Source organism: Acomys russatus, chromosome 18 (assembly GCF_903995435.1).
Source record: "Acomys russatus chromosome 18, mAcoRus1.1, whole genome shotgun sequence".
Lineage (NCBI taxonomy): Eukaryota > Metazoa > Chordata > Mammalia > Rodentia > Muridae > Acomys > Acomys russatus.
Genome location: NC_067154.1, coordinates 62,495,926 through 62,517,466, shown reverse-complemented (window position 1 = coordinate 62,517,466; position 21,541 = coordinate 62,495,926). Strand labels below are relative to the sequence as shown.

General features: G+C 43.9%; 1 protein-coding gene across 4 annotated transcripts in view; it reads left to right on the top strand.

The window, feature by feature from the left end:
- Positions 1-1,429: 1,429 nt before the first annotated feature.
- Ggact (gamma-glutamylamine cyclotransferase) overlaps positions 1,430-21,541 on the top strand; it is a 36,247-nt gene continuing 16,135 nt past the window's right edge. Inside the window, exon 1 of one of the 4 annotated variants that reach the window (XM_051161003.1) lies at positions 1,430-1,523. Coding sequence is in view for 1 of the 4 variants with exons in the window: in XM_051161001.1 (XP_051016958.1) it covers positions 8,104-8,160 (57 nt within the window). In the remaining 3 variants the exon portion in view is untranslated. Of the gene's footprint in view, positions 1,524-1,586; positions 1,782-8,037; positions 8,161-21,541 lie in introns of those variants that run through there. The other 3 variants (XM_051161002.1, XM_051161001.1, XM_051161004.1) reach the window with 3 other exon arrangements.

Below are 21,541 nucleotides of genomic sequence, written 5' to 3'. Positions count from 1 at the left end.
TTTTACTGCTCCCCTTCTCCACTCCTCCCCTGCGCATCCCTACACATCCGCTTTGATGTCATGTGTGTCCTATTAGTCCCCTTCTCAGGTCCTTCTTTAAGACCTCCTCTTCTCTCGCGTGGTCCTCTTGCTATAAAGTTAGTAGTTTATGAATACAATGATCGATTAGATTTCTTCTAGACTTGGACATCTATTTAACATACGGCCTCTCCAGCATCACTTGATATGTCTCCATGAAAGCCAAGAATACAAAACAATTTCAAGGACTCCATATCGGCAAACAAGTCAAAGGGATAGGAAATGAATCAATAGTCACATACTTAACTCGTGCCTTGGAGGAGACAATGGGCCTTTCACCTCTCACGATCTCTGGGACATTGCTTTCAGATATATATATATATAATCTGCCATGTCTGCCAGCGTTCTGCCATGAGGAAAATTCCTAGAGAAAAAATTGCCCACATCTTTTGATTGTCATCTGTCTTTTGTGGCTCTCAGACCTAGGGAATCGGATACAGAGGGAAAGCTGGTCCTTTTACTAGCTCCTAAACAAGTTTTGTTTTAAAAAGAAGAGTGGGTGGAGGGGAGGGGTGGCTAGAGAGATGGCTCAGAGGTTAAAAGCACTGTGGTTCATCCAGAGGTCCTGAGTTAAATTCTCAACAACTACGTGGTAGCTCACAACCATTTATAATGTGATCTGATGCCCTCTTCTGGCCTGTAGACAGAGCAATGTATACATAATAATAAATACATCTTTAAAAAAGAAGAGTTGCTAACTGGACTGAATTGCTCCATTACTGGTACCCTGTAAGTAATGTGTGCATGAGCAGGTGTATTAGGATTCTGCTTCAGTCCGCCTCCCTGTCATGCCATTGCCTACCTGGCACGGGGGTGGGGGGTGGATGGGGGGTTCTCTCCCCCTCCCCCCTTCCTTCTCTCCCCATGCTCATTTGATAAACTTCTATATAATATCTGTTGCCTGGCATCTTATTTTTTAATTATAAAAGTGAGGTCTTGGTGATGCATGAAAATGTGCTGTGGGGACTTCATCAGATCTATCCAAATTTAACGTCATCTCAAGTGTTTATGTGAGGGATTGTCTCCAATTTTGTGTTTATGAATCTCTGAAGTAGCAAGTTTCAGGTGTGTTTGGATCCAACATGGAGTAAAGCCCACCCAGTAAGAGCGGTTGTGCGTGCGTGTGGTGTGTGTGTGTGTGTGTGTCTGTGTGTCTGTGTGTGTGTCTGTGTGTGTGTCTGTGTGTCTGTGAGTGTGTGTCTGTGAGTGTGTGTCTGTGAGTGGGGGTAACGCGTTTATTTCAGAGGAAGGTGGTCTTGGATCGGTGTCTGCGTCGGCAGAGGTGTGGCTCGGCCAGGTGTGCGTACGGCGCCCGGGGTGGGCGGAGCGGCGTGGCCTGCAGGGGGCGGCGCCCGGGGCAGTTTGGGTGCTGCACCCGCCCAGCTGGGTATTTCCGCTCCGCGGTGGGCCGTGCTCCCGGTGAACCCCTTGCTGGCCCGGAGCAGGTGAGACGCTGAGGCGGCCGAGGGAGCCTGGCGGGGGGTGGGGGGTGGGGGGCGGCGGCTGAGGGACTGCGAGCCTGCCGCGCTGAGGGACTGGGCCGCACAGCCTCGGCCGCTCAAGTCCCAGCGGACGCCGGGCTCGCCAGGCGGAACCCGCGGGGCGGGGCGCGCATTCGACCCCGGAAAACTGTCGGGGACGCAGACAGAGGCCAGCCCAAGCGGAGCCTGTCCCGCTCTTCGTGGGACTGATGGCTCCAGCAGGTAGTTTTAAGATCTCAGTGGAATGAGGCTATCCGTCATCAAACGTTCTGCTTTTTAATTTTTGGGGTTATGTGTGAGGAGATCAACACCTTCGAAACAATCCAGAAACCAGCTTCTGTTGGTCAGTTCCTGATGTGAGTTTCCTTTGGAGTTAATAACTCACCTGGCTCTTTGGCGAGCCTTGCGTATGGTTCTATCCGTGGTTACTGGTGCAGTTTCACTCTTATCAGCCAGTTATAACGGCACAGTCTCACTCAGAGCCATCAGAGGTGTGCCTCTGTTTTAACTTAGCTTAACTCAAGCTCAATTTATTCATGTTGAAGGAGTAAGGAAACAGATTGGAGTAGAAGCCCGCCCCCCCCCCCGCCCTTTTTAGAGTAGGCTGGAGGTCCCAGGAAAAAACCAAGAGTTAAAAATAAAAGCTACCTTTGAATCAATTGGAATGTCCCCCGATGGGGGCGGGCGTAAGTCTTGCGCACATGTGTGCTTATTTTCCTGTAATTGAAGGCTTTCTCCTGGCCTGGTTCCTGTAATTGAAGTGCTAACTGTGAGGGGCCCTGCAGTTTGGCCTCATTTTCCTGTACCGGCTCCCAGAAGTCCCTAAGTAAGCAGGCCAGTCTTCCCCAACGGAGACCATTTGTCTTTAAAAGCTTAGTTTGCAGAGTTAAGGTGGATTTTTGTACTGAACTTTTTACGTAAACTAGTAAAGTTTACCAACCATGACCTTGGCATGCGAAACGCCCACGGTTGGATCTCCAGCACTGGAAAACAAGCCAAATTGAGATTAGAATGTAGCTCAGTGGTATAATGCCACCTTATATGTGAGATGGGGAGCTGGAACCTTCCTGAGGGCGATTTGTGGTCATCTTGGATAGTGCATGTTCAAGTGGTGGCTTATGTCTGTAATCCTAGCACTCAGAAGGCTGAAGCAGGCCATCTTGGCCTATGTAAGACCTTGTATCAAAAAATAACAAAAAAAAAAAAAAAAAAAAAGAAAGAAAGAAAGAAAGAAAATTTCTATTTATCTAGTAAGAGCTTTTGAGTTCTGTCCAGGTGTATTGAGACTGAACCAGTGCAGGTGTGTTGAGACTGAACCAGTGCAGGTGTATTGAGACTGAACCGTCCAGGTGTGTTGAGACTGAACCAGTGCAGGTGTGTTGAGACTGAACCTGTGCAGGTGTATTGAGACTGAACCGTCCAGGTGTATTGAGACTGAACCGTCCAGGTGTGTTGAGACTGAACCAGTGCAGGTGTGTTGAGACTGAACCAGTGCAGGTGTGTTGAGACTGAACCAGTGCAGGTGTATTGAGACTGAACCGTCCAAGTGTGTTGAGGCTGAACCAGTGCAGGTGTGTTGAGACTGAACCTGTGCAGGTGTGTTGAGGAGGCTGTCCCTGTGCAGGTGTGTTGAGACTGAACCTGTGCAGGTGTGTTGAGACTGAACCTGTGCAGGTGTGTTGAGGAGGCTGTCCCTGTGCAGGTGTGTTGAGGAGGCTGTCCCTGTGCAGGTGTGTTGAGACTGAACCTGTGCAGGTGTATTGAGACTGAACCTGTGCAGGTGTATTGAGACTGAACCTGTGCAGGTGTGTTGAGGAGGCTGTCCCTGTGCAGGTGTGTTGAGGAGGCTGTCCCTGTGCAGGTGTGTTGAGGAGGCTGTCCCTGTGCAGGTGTGTTGAGACTGAACCTGTGCAGGTGTGTTGAGGAGGCTGTCCCTGTGCAGGTGTGTTGAGGAGCCTGAACCTGGGTGTAGGGAGAGCTGGCCACACTGGACTCAGCAGGAACAGCTCTATGATGATACATTCTGCTTGTCTTGTTTTTTAAAATCAAGGTTCTGATTTTCATTTTCAGTTGGAGAGTTTTTAACCAAAGGTGGAAGCTTCTCTAGAAGTAGCCACTTAATAGATCTCATGCTTTTGTGGCACCTGATATGCATTCTAGCTCAGTGGTACAGCGCTTACCGCGAAATTGCAGTCCTGGGTTTTTTGTTGTTGTTGTTTTTGTTTTTTAAGTAACTTTTATTTTCCTGGCTCAATTGTTGCCTCAGAGGCTTCCTTCTGCTAACCTAGGCCTAGCCCTGGAAGCTTCTGGCCGCTGTACAATCTAATCTAGGCCTAGAATGTTTTCAGCCTCTGAGACATACTGCTTAGTAAGCTCACCCTTACTTGTTCTTTCTGAGCTCTGGGCTGGTTGGTTCAGCTCAGCTGTTCTGGCTCAAATTCCTCTCCCAGCTGACTAATTTAATCTGACTTCTCTCTTGGCCTGGAATTGCTCTGCTTGGCCTCAAACTAATTCAGCAATTGGCTCTAATTTTCTGGCCTCCTTGTTTTCTGGCTCATTCTGTCTTCACCTGAGTTCATTCTCTGTAAGCCATCTCTCTATTACTGTCCTGGTAAAATTGTCTGTTCTCTCTCTATAAAACTGTGTCTTGTGCCAGGAGACAAAGGCAGGCAGATCACTGTGAGTCTGAGGCCAGCCTGGTCTACAAAGCGAGTCTAGGATACCCAAGGCTGTACAGAGAAACCCTGTCTCGAAAAACAAAAACAGAAATGTGTCTTAAATAGCTTTCCTTTCCTCTCTCTTCTAGTGAGTTGGGTGCATCCTATTCTGTCAAATCTTCTCTGATTCACCACCTTTTCTGCCACTCAATTAGACATCACTTTCAAACATGAGTGCTTCCTTCTACAAACTAATTATACCTTCATTTGGGATTAAAGGAATGTGCCACCACGCCTGGACCTCAGCTTTTCTTTACCCAATACTTGCTCTATACAAGGTTGGTCTTGAACTCAGAACTCCTGCATTAAAGGTGTGTGTGAGTGTTTTTTTTTTTTAAAGGTATGTTTTTATTCCAGCCAGATCACACAGATCTAGGGAGTTTTTGGATGTGATCTTTTGCCAGAACAGCCATGTTCTGAATTAATATTCCATACCAGTTTTACTCTCAACATTGCAAGGGAAAAAAAGTGACTGATGTAAAGCAGTTTATTCTGGATAGTATAGACAGTTCTCTAAATCATTAAATCATTAGGTCTGTACCTCCAAAGAAGGAATATTTTCTTCTGGGACCACACCTCTTAGCAGATTACCTCAAAAAGCTCTTAATTTTTATGTGAGTTTGTGTAAAATACTGTGCAAATAAATGTTGACTGTCCCTTTCAAGGTAGGCTAGGGATTTAGTAGGCTTTCCCTGTCAAGGTGGCAAATATGAACTCCAGCTTTGCAGGCCCTGAAGTCTGTGTACACACCTAGCTCTGCAGTTGCCCTCGAAATGTAGTCAAGGCTGATACATACTAAGTGTCTGGCTTTGGGTGTTGGTTTTGCTTAAGTCCGATTAGATAGCTTGGCTACTGCCAAGATAGGAGTGCCACTGTTGCGCCCCGAGAGTCTCCTGCCCTGTCGGATGTTGTTGTGGTTCAGAGGTGTCAGGTGGGTAACATTTTTCATTGCTTCCTCCCTTGGCAGCTTGCATGGCACCTTTAGGTACCATGAAAGCTAGTCCTCAGGGAAGAGGCTTTCATGTCACTTCTAGCTCAGATCCTCTGAATCCTGAGTCAAAAGTATGTGATGTCTTTATACATAGGGACTCACCTTTAGCCAAGGGCAACAGAAGGAGCCTGTATTGTTTTGGAGTCACTTGGGCTCTTCTGATCTACAGCTCAAAAGGGGCTTTCCCATGCTTGGTCCTGAGGGCGCAGCGGGGGGTTGTTGGATAGTATGTGGATCTTGAGAGAAGCATTGTCAGTCCAAGTGACAGAACATCTTTTAAATTACATAAAAATTAGTGTTGTTTTCCCCTCATCCCTCGATCTCCTGCTGTATTCAGTTGTGTCTCTGTGTATGCACATGAGTTGCCAATAAGGGCAGATTCCCATGAGCTGGAGTTAGCAGCGGCTGTAAGAACTGGGCCAACTCGGCTGCTGGGAACCAAACTGGGGTCTTCTGGAAGAACAGCAAGTACTCTTAACCGCCCTGCCATCTACTCAGCCCCAGTAGAAAGGCAATGGGGAAAGAGAAAGGAACCGGGTTGGATTAGTTTATCAGAGAAGCCCAGGTCTGAGGTAACGGCATTAATCCATTCATGTGGGCGGACTGCATGAGTCACCTGTATAGGCTCCTCCTTGCAACACTCTTTGTTGTTGTTGTTTTTTCAAGACAAGGTTTCTCGGTGTAGTCCTGGCTGTTTTGGACTTGCTTTGTAGACCAGGCTGGCCTTGAACTCACTGAGATCTGCCTGCCTCTGCATCCCTGAGTGCTGGGATCACAGGTATGTGCGACCATGCCCAGCTACCTCTTAACACTCTTCTTATATTGCGGATTAACTTTCTAGCACGTGAATTTTGGGGACACCAACATAGGAGAGGAACATATGAATGACAGCAATCTGGGTCCACCTACACACCTTCTAGGATTTCTACAAAACAGGTGGAAACTGTTGATTCTGTCCCATCCCTGCAGCTGTGGGTCTTCGCTCTTTTTCCTGGTGGCATGGTTGCTAGCACCTGTTCCACTTCTTTACATCCCACATAATCTGGCCTTGAACTGGCCATTATGATGTACTGCTGACCCTCTGCTGCACCTCAGCCTCTTGTTAGATAAGAGCCACCATACTTTGTTCATTCCTTTCGGCCCTAGTGCCTCCCACGTAGAGTAGGACAAACTGGCATTTTGAATTAGGCCTAAGTGAGAGCAGGGGAGGCAGCAGGCGCCGTCCATTTGTTCACATCATCCTCCTGTTTTTAAACATCGTGCTGGCTGAATACACTAGGTCCATGTGTTTGAACGCTTGGCCCTCCAGGACTGGCCCTCTTAGATGTGGCCTTGCTGGAGGAGGTGAGTCACGGTAAGGACCAGCCTTGAGGTCTCCTGTGCGCAAGCCCCACCCAGCGTGGAATTCCAGTCTCCACCTGGCTGCCTGCTGATCTGGGTATAGAACTTTGGCTCCTTCTCCAGCACCATGTCTGCCTGTGTGCCACCATGCTTCCCACCATGACGATGGACTAAACCTCTGAAGCCAGCCAATGATGTTTGCCTTGGTCATGGTGTCTCTTCACAGCAGTGGAAATCCTAACTAAGACAAAAGTTAACTGCCCCTCTGTCTTACTTGGTGTATCTAATGTAAGAATAGAAAATGGTTTGTCCCCATCCCTAGACTGTATTCAGCAAAGACCAGCCAGTCACTGCCAGTATGCCAGCAGTGAGTCCCGAAGAGCAGCTTTCGAAGGCAAGAGGTGAGGTAAATGGGACAGGTGTGCCACTCCCTGGCTGGCTGTGGCAGTGTGAATGTGTTGTTTCCGGAAGCTGAGTTGTCTGCCACCTTGTACTAGAAACTCTGGTCATTTTCTACCTGTGTTAACTGGCAGATGTCTCAAGCAAATTGATGACAAATTCTGAGCTCCAGGGGCCCTAGGGCCAGTACGTAGGTTGAGCATCCCTAATACAGAAATTTGGTACACTCTAAAATCTCAAATTTTTCTGAATGACAAAAGTGTTGGATTTCACACACATTTGTTTTGCATTTCAAGTTTTTGTATCAGGGAAGCTTGACATTAAGTCTATGCAATTAAGTCATTCCAAAACCTGAAAAAGGTCCAGCATCTGAAACACATGGGTTTCAGGTAAGGGCTACTCAGCCCGCTTTACTGTGTGTCTTTGGAAGCTGTAACAAAAGCACTAGTGACAAACGCACAGACACTAGACAAGATGCTCTCCATCTGGTTGCAGAGTCTCTGAGTGGCTTCCATCCTTTGGCTGTTGTGAACAGTGCTACTAAGGAATGTGCGGGTGCTGCATCACTTCTGCTGCCATTACTAGGGCCAAAGGGAGCTTATAATTTTATGCATACAAAAAGTTAAATTATGAAGAACATCAGTTACAGGCCAGCATGGTTAACGCACATCTGTAATCTCAGTACTTGGGAGGTAGGGTCATGGAGATCAATAGTCCAAGGTCATTCTTGGATACATAGTGAATTTGAACTCAGCCAGCAACATGAAGCCCAGTTTGAAAAGCAAACACCAAAAAGTACAGCAACAGCAAAACTTTGGTCAAATAGATAACCAATGTGTGGATTTTTTTGTGCTGAAGAGTAAATTAAAAATTAACATTTACTAGACATAGCTATATGCCAGACATGATTGTATCTGGCATATTTTCTGTTATTTGGTTCATTTAGTTCTGTGATTTACCCTTCTTTCAGATAGAGATGAACAGTCACTGTTTGCAGGTCAGAGTCTCACTCATTCTCTTCATATGTAAGTCATTATTTGCCTGTCTTTCAGTACTGTAAGGTCAGAAGCGTGGGATTCCTGATCCATGAACAGGCATGCGAACAAACTGTTGCCTTTCCTTGACGGTGAAGTGCAGTGCAGCTAGTTCAAAGGTCTAAAGGTCTAAAGGTCTAAAGGTCTTTTCTTTTCTTTAGTTATTTTGAGGCAGGGTCTTTACTATGTGTTTCAGGCTGGCCTGGACTGTTCAGCCCTCCTGACTCAGGCCCCCAAGTGCTGTGACTCAGGTGTGCCATAGCACACCAGGTGTGTGTGCTTGTGTCTACCCAACACTGGCTCCTGCTGCCAGGGCAACAGCACGCAGGTATGACCTGAAGGGCACTGGGACAGACACTCCTGGGAGATTGTGTTGCCATGTAAGCCATGAATAGAAGCCTGTGTAAAGACCTTGTATTAAGTAGTGGCTCTGGCCATGTTCCTTGGAGAGACACATGTGACTCATTTGAGTTACATTGCAAAGCTTAGCCATGAGGGATTTTGCAGAATAAACCTACTCACTCTCTGCAGATGCCTGTGTTTCTGCGGTTGCCCTATTCTGCACTGTTATTTCCCATTTGCCTTCCTGCCTGTTTGATCAGCAGGGAGTTAGAGCCGTTGTTGGATTTTGCTCTGTGTCTCTGATGGGGCTGAAGCTGGGAGCTGCTCTGGCCTGTGCTTTCATGTGAGTGGAGAGGCAAAGGCTGTGGAAGGAGTGGCCTTCAGGCGAGCCATCCAAGCAGCCGTTTAGGCCTCTGAGAAGTCTGCGTGCTCGGGGTGACATTGCCCCTGATGTAAAACCTGGAGATGGACGAGGACCCGACAGCTTCCAGAGATTCACGGAAGGTCTTCAGCAACACCTGAGTGGTGGACAGGAAAGCAGCTCTTGGTCTTGTTAGATCCAGTGACCCAGTGCCCAGACACGGGGGACAGAAGGAAAGCAGGAGGGTGGGGCTCCAAGAGGATGTCAGAAGGGGCCTGACTCACCTGGGAGCATCCTTGTCCTTCTTTATTCCTGCTCCTTTGAATAAACAATATGGCAGGAATGCCAGCGGCCATTTCCTGTCCTGAGGGAACCCTGAGCGCGGAAGCGATGGGCTAGGGAAGCACAAGTGCCTGGCCGGCATGGCCGCCCTCCTCCAGCACAAGAGCCCTGATGGATAAAGGGAAGCAACTGCCTTCCTCTCCCCAGGCTTGCTTGGAGAGCCCTCACGGGGCATGCTCAGTTGTGGGCAGTCAGACCTGTATGCAGAGACGGAGGCGGCTGAGGGTAGAAGTGATGTCTGCAGACGTGCACATACAGGCAAACAAACGGGCAAGGGTGGTAAGTGGGGTGCGCATAGTTTTGAAGTGATTCCTCACAAACTGGATCAGGCATGCGTGGTTAGCGCAGCCAGGCTTTTCTGTCTGAGAAAGAGTTGCTAAGACAGAAACCTAGGAAGCTGTAGCCACTCCTGTGGTACAGATAGGTACAGAGCATACTGTATAAATTCCTGATTATCAGTAAACATTCGTGTAGAAGTAAAGGCACACAGCCATGTTACAGTAGGTACCCCCTCTCTCTGCCGCCCCCCATGCCTGATGCCTGTAGATCAGATGTAAGCCCTCAGCTTCTACCCAAGCACCATGCCTGTCTGCTGCCATGCTTCCTGCATGATGGCCACAGACTGGCCCTCTGAAACTGTAGAGTAGCCCCCAGTTAAATGTTTGCTTTTATAAGCTGCCTTGATTATGTCTTTTCACAGCAATAGAACAGTAACTAAGATAGGGCCCCATCAAGAGAGGCAGGACCAGGTCCACTCCAGTGCAGTCCTGACTTCTAGTCCCTGGGCTGGGACATCACATCCACGAAGAATCTAGACCACCTTAAGCCAGGACACAAGAGAATTACTTAGCAAACGAGTCAAAGGGACAGAGAAACCCACTGTCCAAGTCAGGTACAGTTTGAGCATCCAGAGAAATAATAATAGCACTGGCTACAGTGGGAGACATAGGTCTGCAGACATGCACATACAAGCAAACAAACAGGCGAGGGTGTTAAGTGGGGTGCGCATAGTTCTGAAGTGACTCCTCACAGAGTCTTTGCCAGCTCTCAGGGAAATGGTGAGACTTCACTGAGGGAAGCCTAGCGGTCACCAAATAGATTAGCTGCTTGGAATGAGCACCATCCAAACAGCACAAACTGAAATCAAGTGCCATGTGATAGGTGGCAAGAAGAATACTATTTATTTATATTTTATGTGCATTGGTGTTTTGTCAGATCTCCTGGAAGTAGGGTTAGAGGTAAGTGTGAGCTGCCATGTGGGTGCTGGGAATCGAACCCAAGTCCTCTGGAAGAGCAGCCAGTTCTCTTAACTGCAGGGCCATCACGTCAGCCCCAGGGAACATTTTTAATGATTGCTGCTGAGCATCTTAACCTATAGGCAACACCAGACAAAATCAAATTGAAGGACACCAGTGAGATAAATGTCCTGAGAGTCTGTAAGTAATCACAACAGTGCAAGACTGAGGAATTGTTGCATATTAAGATCATGGACAGAGCTCAAAAGGGTTGAAATGCTAGGAATGGGTGCCGTGCCTGATATTGAGGGTTGATGGCCATGTAGCTGGTGGGGCTAGACACAGGCACAACTCAGGCCTGGAGGACTTGAGGTTGCAGATTACACAGGACTTACTGTGTGCACACATTGCCTGTATACCTATCACATGCCAGACTGCTAGGCAGAGCTGCTGGTGCCTGAGCCATCTCAGAAGTCCGAGGACGCAGACCCGAGTAGGTGCTGGGCCAGTACACAGGCCATAGTGCTCCTGTCGGTCGTGCCCCTGTGTTTGGAGCCAGGGGATCACACAGGGAACGCGGTGCAGAATGGTGAGTAATGAAGAGTTTTTCCCTAAAGGCAGTAGCAGCCTTTTGAGCAAAGAGGAGGATACATGGTGTAAGGTTGGCCAGATGTGACCAGGAAAAGTTGGCTGACTGGCCTTTGTGATCACATAAAGTTTGGACTCAGCTCTTGGATTTGCAGTTTACTTCTGATAAACAAATCGCCCCCAAATTAGTGACTGCAAACAATAGACATTACTCACAGTCTGGGTCAGAATTTGAGGTCAGCATGGTTGAATGGCTCTGGCCTGTGGTTTCTCATAGCTGTGATCTATTCCAAGCCTGACTTGGAGAGGCTGGCCTAGGTCCATTCGGGCTATAGTTTCTCCCCTCATGGACAGCTCCTCCATAAGAGCCACACACGGCAGCCTGACAGTGAGGAATCTGAGACAAAGGCGAGCTCCTAAGACACAGTTTTGTTTTGCTTTACAGCATAATCCTGGAACAATAGCCTATCTTCTTTATTTTGTTTGTTTGCAGTGGGTCACTAAACCTGGATTGTGTTCAGGAGGCAGGAATTTTACAAAAACAGGAATGCCAGGGGTGAGCTTGCCCAGCAATACTTGCACTTTGTAGCTTTCCTCGACTTCAGCTCCTTCCTCCTGATCTTCCTTGACCTCTCCTGTGGCTAAATCCCTCCTTCATCTCCTAACTCCTCTTCCTCTGGCTGGCAGGAAGTCCATCCCTACTCTCTCCCCTGCTTGTTGATTGGCTGTAAGCTGCTTTGTTGACATATCAGGGACAGTTGAGGAACAGAGTTATACAACATTTAGACAGGAAGTAAGAATTTACACTACACAATAATCTTATGCCTACATTTCCCCCTTTTAGTCTAATAAAAGGCTGCTTTTCCCTACAATAACAAACTGTAATATAACAATTATGAAAATTTTTAGATAAGACAACATTTGTGTATTTGGCAATCCTTGGATAAAGTATGTTACTATCAATATCTATCATCCTATACAATTTAAGTTTAACTGTGAGACTATAACTATCTAGTCTTCAACCCTATCAAAGGCTTAAGAAGGAATAAATATTACCTAAATATGTAAGAAGTGCAGGTAAGCATCTTCCAATAATATAGAAATGACGGAGATATTTAGTTGCCTGGACAGTCGGTCAAATTTTTCTATGTAGTTGGAGCATCATCTCCATCCTTCTGGCCCAGAATATTTGACACACTTTTCTGCGAAGCAGAAATTATAAAGGACTTGCCCACCGTGTCTTTGCAAAGCTCAGCAGTCGACTTTCCTGCATCCAGTCTGTCCTGTTTGGACAGTATTCTGTCTGTAATTGACACAAGGACATTTTCTCACCCAGTGGCTAGCTTGCCACGTATGAAGCCTTTGATGCTCTTCGGAGTGGAATGGGGTGCCAACACCTGTCTTATGTCAAAAAAGCCTTAAGTTAATACAATCTCTGAATGCCATATTCTGTAGATCTCTGAGGTTTGTGAAGACCATCTGTGTGTCTATCTTACCTGAAATGCTTGCTCTAGCTATTTTTTTTATCTGTCAACCTAGGAAACATTTTTTAATTAACTAAACTAGTATCTAACATGACTATGAGTTTGATTGTCTGACTAATATACATCTCTTACTCATCCTAAACAGTTTGTAATAGTAACTTTCAAAATGACTAAAACTTAACATTGCAGTTTTGAGAATGACATAGGTACAATGCCTTAGCATCTTGTAACCAGATATCATCTTAAATCTGTCTTAATATACAAAAATATATACCAGTGTAATAGTTTTTTCTTGTTAATGTTCTTTGGTCTAAAAGTAGATTCAATAATCAATACTTTTACTCATCATTCATATAACTAAACTCTTTTAACAATAATAAACACTCCCCCCCACCCCCTCACATGGGAATGGGGCATAGTTTTCTTTTTGGGAGCCCAGTAAAATAGGGATATTATCCAGTCTTAAGAAAGCTGCTGAAACTTTTGCTGTCCAGTCTTTGAATACTGGAAAAGTTCAGAGCTTAACTGAAGTCCTGACTGGAACAGTCTGTGATGCTTAATGATCTAGAAGCCATTTTGAAATTGTCCCAGATGGAAAATGTCAAAGAAACATTGTCGTTGAGTCCATCTGTGAGCAGCACCTGGGCTGCTTGTCTTGTCTTTTTTTTTTTTTTTTTTTTTGTGTCTGGTCCTCTTGATCTGCAAAATATATAAACTTTCAAAGGGTGTATGTATGGGCTGTGCACTGAGCACAGTTCAGCTAAAGATGATTCTTTGTAAAACAAATTTTTATCTATGCCCTTTCAAAGAATGACATGGTAATTCCTGAGGAATTTGTACCCAGAGATCTATAGACCATGCACAGCTGAAGTCCTGACTGGAGACGTTTTCATGTCCCAGTCAGTCTCAGAGCTGTTCCCAAATTATGCTACCTGCTTGTCCTGCAGTTTGAAGTCATATAAGTATAGACTGATATAATTTAGCAGTCTCCTTTTTACCCAGGCCTGTTTTATTTTGACCCCTCTCAAAGGGGATGTATATTATCATTCTCATGTTGAAATCAAGGCAAGGTTGTATAGATCTAAATGTCCTCTTCTGGGCTCTCGGGTACTTGTTATATTAGGCAAAGTCACTACCTGTCTCCATGAAAAGGCCTCACAGTTAAAGAGATTTTAATTTTAGAGTTTAAACATACCCTAGGTATCTTATACCTGGGTTTTTATGTTTTTTGCAGCTACTTTTGTCTTACCCCTTTTCTCCATACTGGATGGACAGCTCCACCTTTTAAACATATGAATCGTAACCTTTGAGTTTGGGGACCTAACTAGGCTGGTGTGTACTTTGCCACGTGTATAGTCCCCTGTGTCTCTCTGCATCAGGTGTGACTGCCACTTGTCCCCCATGAAAATGTCTCATGTATGAAGGATAAGCCAGCTGCCGGAGCAGTGTGACACCTCAACTCAGTCAGCATTCAAAGTCTTCTCGATGTGGGAGGCATGCAGCTTGCGTGTTTGTCTCCCATCCTGACCTTGGGTCCTCACACTGACCAACAGAACACGTCTCTCAGGACACAATGCCCTTTGGCACCAGTTCTCCCATGGGAGCCCCACTTCCTAAGTATACTGGCTGACCTTTTCAGAGCAGTGTGACATCATTTCTCCTTACATACGTCTAGGATTGACGTGCACCTATCTTTTAGATAAGTAAGGACATATCATCCATTATTAAGAAAAAAGGACTTACATAGTAACTTTAAGGAAAATTTTGTCGTTTTGAATCCTAGGCTGTCTTTATATGGACCTTATCAGCAGGGAGTGCCCACCAAGACTTTATTGTTCAAATCAGGCTGATCTGGAACTCAGGGATTTGCCTCTCAATTTCATATCATTCTAACTCTGACAAAAATCAAGTAAAGAAGCAAAAATTATTATGCCGGTGTCAAGTATCCCAAGAATCTCCAGGAGGCAAAACCAATGTAATAGAATGAAGGATCTTTATTACGACCCGAGCCAGGCCGTGACCATCGCCAGTGCAGTGATATCCGGAGGCCACCCTGTGCTCTGGTTCTCTGGTTTTTTTAATAGGTCCTTTTCCCTCCCAGCATTCCCAAAGCAGGTCAGTGCCAGCTTGGCAAGTACTTATTGGTAAAGACACATAAGGGAATCTAGTGTCCTAAGGTGATAGACCAGAACAGGTGCCAAGGGCGCTATGGCTCCAACTTTCTTCCGATCTTCTTTGTTTACCTCCTCGCTGAGGGGAGTGTCCCCTTCAGGTTTCAGCTGAAGGTCCTGCCCCGTGCTGATTGGCTATTGCTACGGGAGCCAAGCAATAGTGAGACGGGGCAGGGCCCTTTGATCTGGCTTTCTTTTAAAAAAAATTTTTTTTATTAATTTATTCATATTACATCTAAATTGTTATCCCATCCCTTGCATCCTCCCATTCCTCCCTCCCTCCTGTTCCCCCCCCCACTCCCCTCCCCTATAGCTGTGACTGAGGGGGACCTCCTCCCCCTGTATATCTCAGGGCAGAAAGGAATATGGTCATGTGACTCAGGCTAGGAGAACTTTCCTGCAGCTGTGTCTTACAACTTGTCACTGTGACACTGAGATATGGATTTTAATTCATTGCTCTTTCAAAATAAGTTTTAGGCCAGTTGTGTGTGCCAATTTAGGCTTCAATAAGTCAAGCCCTGTTAATCTTTTTTTTTTTTTTTAGTTGTTAAAACATATAGGCGGATCCTTTCCAGAAATAGCTGCCCAGCGTCTTGCAGCTGGATAACCCTGAGCTCCATCTGCTATCAGTTTTCCATTATCTATCGGGAAGAGTTCTGATTGGTCTTCTTGATTTCGATTTCTCTCTTCCTTTTTCAAGTCCGAATTATTCTGATTTTTCCCAAAGAGAATATACAAAATTATGTCATTGAAAAAAATTATTTGTATGCTAAGATAAACAAACTGTTATCCAGAAGCACTGTGTCACTGTGTCCTCCATTTTCAACACAGAAAGTAATCTTTAATCTCAAAACCTCTTCCTAAGGACTTTACTTTCTTAGACCCAGCCTCCCTTTTAGACCTTACAGGTTCAGAAGCTTGAAGTTTTTCAGTCTACTCCTGTTTCCAGAAGAGGCTTTTTGTCTCCTCCCTCAGTGGATCCTGACCCCTCCCCCACTCCGGGAAGTTCTTGGGTCCACGCGTATTTGCTCTTCTGGCCTGCAGGAGCCCTTCTCAAAGGTGTCTTCCTGCCATGGCTAGGAAAGTCTGTCTTTGAAAAGCCTGCTTGCGTTAAAGAGCTACGGTTTTCCCTCTACCTAAAGAAGCTGCCTTTCTGGGGTTTGTATGTATCAGTTTTGGGTTTTCTGCAGCCTGCTGGAGACCTTGCCGCTCTGCAGTGGGGTCTCTCTAATCCGGAAGCTGTGAGCTCCTGCCTTAGAAACTGCTGTTCCTTTCTTTTTGAACAGAACTAAGAAGCTGCTCTGTAGTCTTATCTTCTACAGAAATTCTTGCTAAATTGCTGTAAATTCAGCACCACCTTGGTATGTCATTTGTTGAAGTTATTTTTATAAAACTGCCTTTGTTTCTCTTAGCTTATTCCTTAACCCAGCTATCACACACATAATTGGGACTCTTTTCTCCGGCTTCACCTCCTCCTCTTGATCTTCCTTGGACCTCTACCTGTGGCCGAACCTGTTGCTGCTCCTCCTAACTCCTCCCATTGCTGACAGGAAGTCCAGCCCTATTCTCTCCCCTGCTCATTGATTGGCTGAAAGTTGCTTTATTGACATAACAGGGGGACAATTCAGGAACAGAGTGTACACAACATTTAGACAGGAAATCAGAATTAAAACTCCACAATAACCTTATGCCTATAGATGTTTTTCTAGTTCATTCATTTGCCTGCAAATTTCATGGTGTCATTTTTTAATAGCTGAGTGATGTTCCATTGTGTAAATGTACACTTTATATATTCATTCTTCTGTAGAGGGACATCTAGGTTGTTTGCAGTTTCTCGCTATTACAAATGGAGCAGCAATGAACATAGTTGAGCAAGTGTCCTTGTGGCAGGATGGAATGTCTTTGGGGTTTACGTCCAAGACCGGTATAGCTGGATCTTGAGGTAGATCAATTCTCAACTTTCTGAGGAACCACCATATTGATTTCCATAGTGATTGTACAACTTTGCACTCCCACCGGGAACGTAGAAGTGTTCATTTTATTACACATCCTCGCCGGCATGAGCTGTCACTTGTGTTACTGATTTTAGCTGTTGTATAAAATAGAATCTCAAAGTAGCTTTATCTTGCATTTCCCTGATGGCTAAGGATGATGAGCATTTGTTTCTCAGCCACGTGAGTTTCCTCTATTGAGAATTTTCTGTGCCCATTTTTTATTTGGTTTTTTGATACCTAGTTTCTGGAGTTCTTTATATATTTTGGATATTAGTGTTCTTTTGGATATGGAGTTGGTAAAAAAAAATGTTTTCCTATCCTGTAGGGTGCTGATTTATCCAAATGATGGTGTCCTTTGCCTTATAGAAGTTTCTGGTGTTACGAGGTTCATTTACTGATCTTAGTGCCTGAGCTGTTGGTATCCTTTCAGGAAGTTGTCTCCTGTGCCAGTGTGTTCACGGCTGTTCTTCACTTTCTCTTCTGTCAGGTTCACTGTATCTGGTTTTATGTTGAGGTGTTTGATCCTCTTGATCTTGAGTTTTATGCAGGATGATAAATATGGGTCTATTTGAATGCATGTTCACATGCAAACACCCAGTTAGACCAGCACCATTTGTTGAAGATGCTGTCTTTTATTCTAGTGTGTATTTCTGGCAACTGCTGCCTCCTCCTCCTCCTCTTCTTCTTTTTCTTTTTCTTTTTTTTTTTTTAAGACAGGGTTTCTCTGTTTAACCTTGGGTGTCCTGGACTTGCTTTGTAGACCAGGCTGGCCTCGAATTCACAGCGATCCGCCTGCCTCTGCCTCCCGAGTGCTGGGATTAAAGGCATGCGCCACCATGCCCGGCCCTCCGCCTCTTCTCAAATGAGGTGTCCATAGTTGTGTGGATTTACGTCTGGGTCTTCAGTTTGGTTCCATTGATCAACATATCTGGTGTTTGGTTTTTGTTTTGTCTTGTTTTTTAATTTAGTATATAATGTCTTGCCTGCATGTGTGCCTGCCTGCTGGAAGAGGGCACTAATCTCATTCTAGTTGGTTGTGAGGCACCATATGGTTGCTGGGAATTGAACTCAAGACCTCTGGGAGAGCAGACCATGCTCTTAACCTCTGAGCCATCTCTCTAGCCCACCATATCTGTTTTTATGTCAGTACCGTGCAGTTTTTATTACTATAACTCTGTAGCACAACTTAAAATCAGGAGTGGTGAGACCTTCAGCAGTTCTTTGATTGTTCAGGATTGTCTTAGCTATTCTGAGTTTTTGTTTTACCATGTGAAGTTGAGAATTGTCATTTGAAGGGTTGGAGTGTTGATGGGGCCTGCACTGACTCTGTACTTGGCTTTTGGTGGGATGGCCGTTTTTACTGTGTTAATCCTGCTGATCCATGAGCATAGGAGATCTTTCCATCTTTAATTACTCTCTTCAAAGACTTGAAGATCTTATCAACAAGTCTTTCACTTGCTTGGTTAAAGTTACCCCAAGATATTTTATACTATTTGTGGCTATTGTGGAAGGTGTTGTTTACCTTTGTTTTGTTTTGTTCTATTTTTTGTTTTTTTCCTTTCCTCAGTCCATTTGTCATTTGTGTATTGGAGAGCTGCTGATGTCTGTGAGTAAATTTTGTATCCAGCCACTTTGCTGAAGGGTTTATCAGCTATAGGGCTTTCCCAGTGAAATTTTTAGGGTAACTTATGTATACTATCATATCTGCAAACAATGATACTTTGCCTTTTCTCTTTCCAATTTGCATCCTTGGTCTCCTTCAGATGTCTTATTGCGCTAAGACTCCAAGCACTACGCTGAATATTTATGGGAAGAGTGGGAACTTTGTCTTGCTTCTGGTTTTAGTGGAATTGATTTGAGTTCCTCTCCATTGAATTTGATGTTGGCTGTCAGCTTGCTGTAAGGTGCCTTTGTTATGTTTGGGTATGTCCCTTGTATCCCTCATCTCTCTAGGACTTTTATCATGGAGGAGTGTTAGATTTTGTCAAAGGCCTTTTCTGTATCTAATGAGATGATCATGTTTTCCTTCTTTTTGTTTGTTTATATAGTGGATTACATTTATTGATTTTTATATATTAAACCATCCCTGCATCCCTGGGATGAAGCCTACTTGATCATGATGTGTGATCTTTTTGATGTGTTCTTGGATTTAGTTTGCAAGTATTTTATTGAATATTTTTACATCTGTGTTCATAAGGAAGACTGGTTGTAACTCTCTTTCTTTGTTGGGTTTTTATGTGGTTTGGGTATCACAGTGATTGTGGCCTCATAGAATAAGTTTGGCCATGTTCCTTCTGTTTCCATTTTGTGGAATAATTTTAGGAATATTGGCTCTAACTCTTTGTAAGTCTGGTAGAATTTTACACTAAAACCATCTGGACCTGGGGGTTATTTTTGGTTTTGTTTGATTAGTATTTTTTGTTTTGTTTTGTTTTTGTTTGGGATACTTTTGGTGACTGCTTTTATTTCACTGGACGTTACAGGTCTATTTAAATTGTTTGTTTGATTTTTTTTACTTTGGGAAGTGGTACCTATTGAGAATAACCCATTTCTTTTAGATTTTTCTAATTTCGTGGAGTATAGGTTTTTAAAGTGTGTCCGTATGATTCTCTGGATTTCCTCCATGTCTGTTGTTATATCCCCTTTTTCATTGCTGGTTTTAATTTGGATACCTTCTCTCTGCCTTTTAGCTAGTTTGGATAAGAATTTCGTCTATCTTGTTGATTTTCTCAAAGAACCAACTGCTTGTTTCATTGCTTCTTTGTATTGTTCTCTGTTTCTATTTTATTAATTTCAGCCCTGGATTTATTTCTTGCCAGTCTATTAGCCCTGTGTTTGATTATCTCGTTGGTCTACTCCCCTTGAGTGTGATTACTTCTTTTTGTTATAGAGCATTCAGGTGTGCTGTTAAGTTTCTAGTATGAGATCTCTCTCTCCAGTTTTTTTTTTTTTTTTTTTTTTTTTTTTTTTTCATGTAGGCACTTAGTATTGTGAACTTGTCTTTTAGAATCCTTCTCATTGTGTTCCATGAGTTGGGGTATGCTGTGTGTTCATTTTCATTGAATTCTAGAAAGTCTTTAATTTCTTTCTTATTTCTGTCTTGACTCATTTTTCACTCAGTAGAGAGTTGTTGAGTTTCCATGAGATTGTAGGCTTTCTGTTGTTTCTGTTGTTGTTGAAGGTCAGCTTTAATCCATGGTGGTCTGATAGGATACAGGGAGTTATTTCAGTTTTCTTATATCTGTTGGGACTTGCTTTACATCCAAGAATGTGATCAGTTTTGGAGAAAGTTTCATGAGATATACAGAGAAGAAGGTAGAGCCTTTTGTGTTTGGGTAAAATGTTCTGTAAATATCTGTTAGGTCCATTTGGTTTATAACACCTGCTAGCTCCAGTATTTCTCTGTTTAGTTTTTGTCTGGCTGCCCTGTCCATTGATGAGAGTGGGGTATTGAAGTCTCCCACTACCAGTGTGTGGGGGTCAATATGTGATTAAAGCTGTAGTATTATTTCTTTTACAAACATGGACACCCTTGTGTTTGGGGCATAGATGTTAAGAATTCAAGTGCCATCTTGGTGGATTTTTCGTTTGATGAATATGTAGTACCCTTCCATAACTCTTTTGACTTAGTTTTGCTTTGAAACTTATTTTGTTAGATACTAAAATGGCTGTACCAACTTGTTTCTTAGGTCCTTTGCTTGGAATAACTGTTTCCAACCCTTTACTCTGAAGTAATGTCTGTCTTTGATGTTGAGATGTGTTTCTTGGATGCTGCAGAAGCTCTGTTCTCACATCCATTCTATGTTTGTGTCTTCTTATTGGAGAATTGAGACCATTGATATTGAGAGAGATCAATGACCAATGCTTGTTCTTTTCTGTTATTTTGTTGGTGGTGATTGTGGTTGTGTGTTTCCCCCCCCCCCCACCTCCCGTTTTCTGTTTTTGGGGTTTTTTTGTTTTGTTTTGCTGGTCTGAGAATGTTTATTCCTGGTTGGCATTTTCCTTCTGGCTCCTTCTGTAGGGCTGGATTTGTAAATAGATATAGTTTAAGTTGGGCTTCATCAGAGGACATCTTATTTTCTCCATCTGTGGAAACTGAATGTTTTGCTAGATATAGTACTGGGGCTGGATCTTTGGTCTGGTAGAGACTGCAGTACATCTGTCAGGCCCTTCTAGCTTTTAGAGTCTCCATTGAGAAGTCAGGTGTAATTCTAGTAGGTCTGGTCTGCTTTATATGTTCCTTGTCTTTTTCCCTTATAGCTTTTAATATTCTTTCTTTGTTCCTTACATTTAGTGTTTTATTATGTGCCAAAAAGACTTTTTTTCCTTGTCCAAGATGTTTGGTGATCTGTATATTTCTTATACCTTTATAAGCATCTCCTTCTGTAGGTTAGGAAATTTTTCCTCTGTGATTTTGTTGAAAATATTTTTTGAGCCTTTGAGCTGGGATTCTTCTCCTTCCTTTATTCTTAGTATTCTTAGGTTTGGGTTTTTTTGTTTGTTTGTTTGTTTGTTTGTTTTTTAATAGTGTCCCAGATTTCCTAGATGCTTTATATCAGGAGTCTTTTTAAAATTTATTTAATTTTGTCTTTGACTTATGTGTCCATTTCTTCTATCGTATCTTTAATGCCTGAAATTCTCCCATCTCTTGTATATCTGTTGGTAAAGCTTGCCTCTGTAGTTAATGTTAACATTCCAAAAATTTTCATTTTGAGTGTTCTATCAGCTGGTGTTTTCTTTATTAATTCTATTTTCATTTTCAGGTCTATTTTTTAAAAATAATTTATTATTTATACAGTATTCTGTCTACATGTGTGCCTGCAGGCCAGAAGAGGGCACCAGATGTCACTATAGATGGTTATGAGCCACCCATGTGGTGATTGGGAATTGAACTCAGGACCTTTAGAAGAGCAGCCAGTGCTCTTAACCTCTGAGCCATCTCTCCAGCCCTCATCTTCAGGTCTTAAACCGTTTTGTTTATTT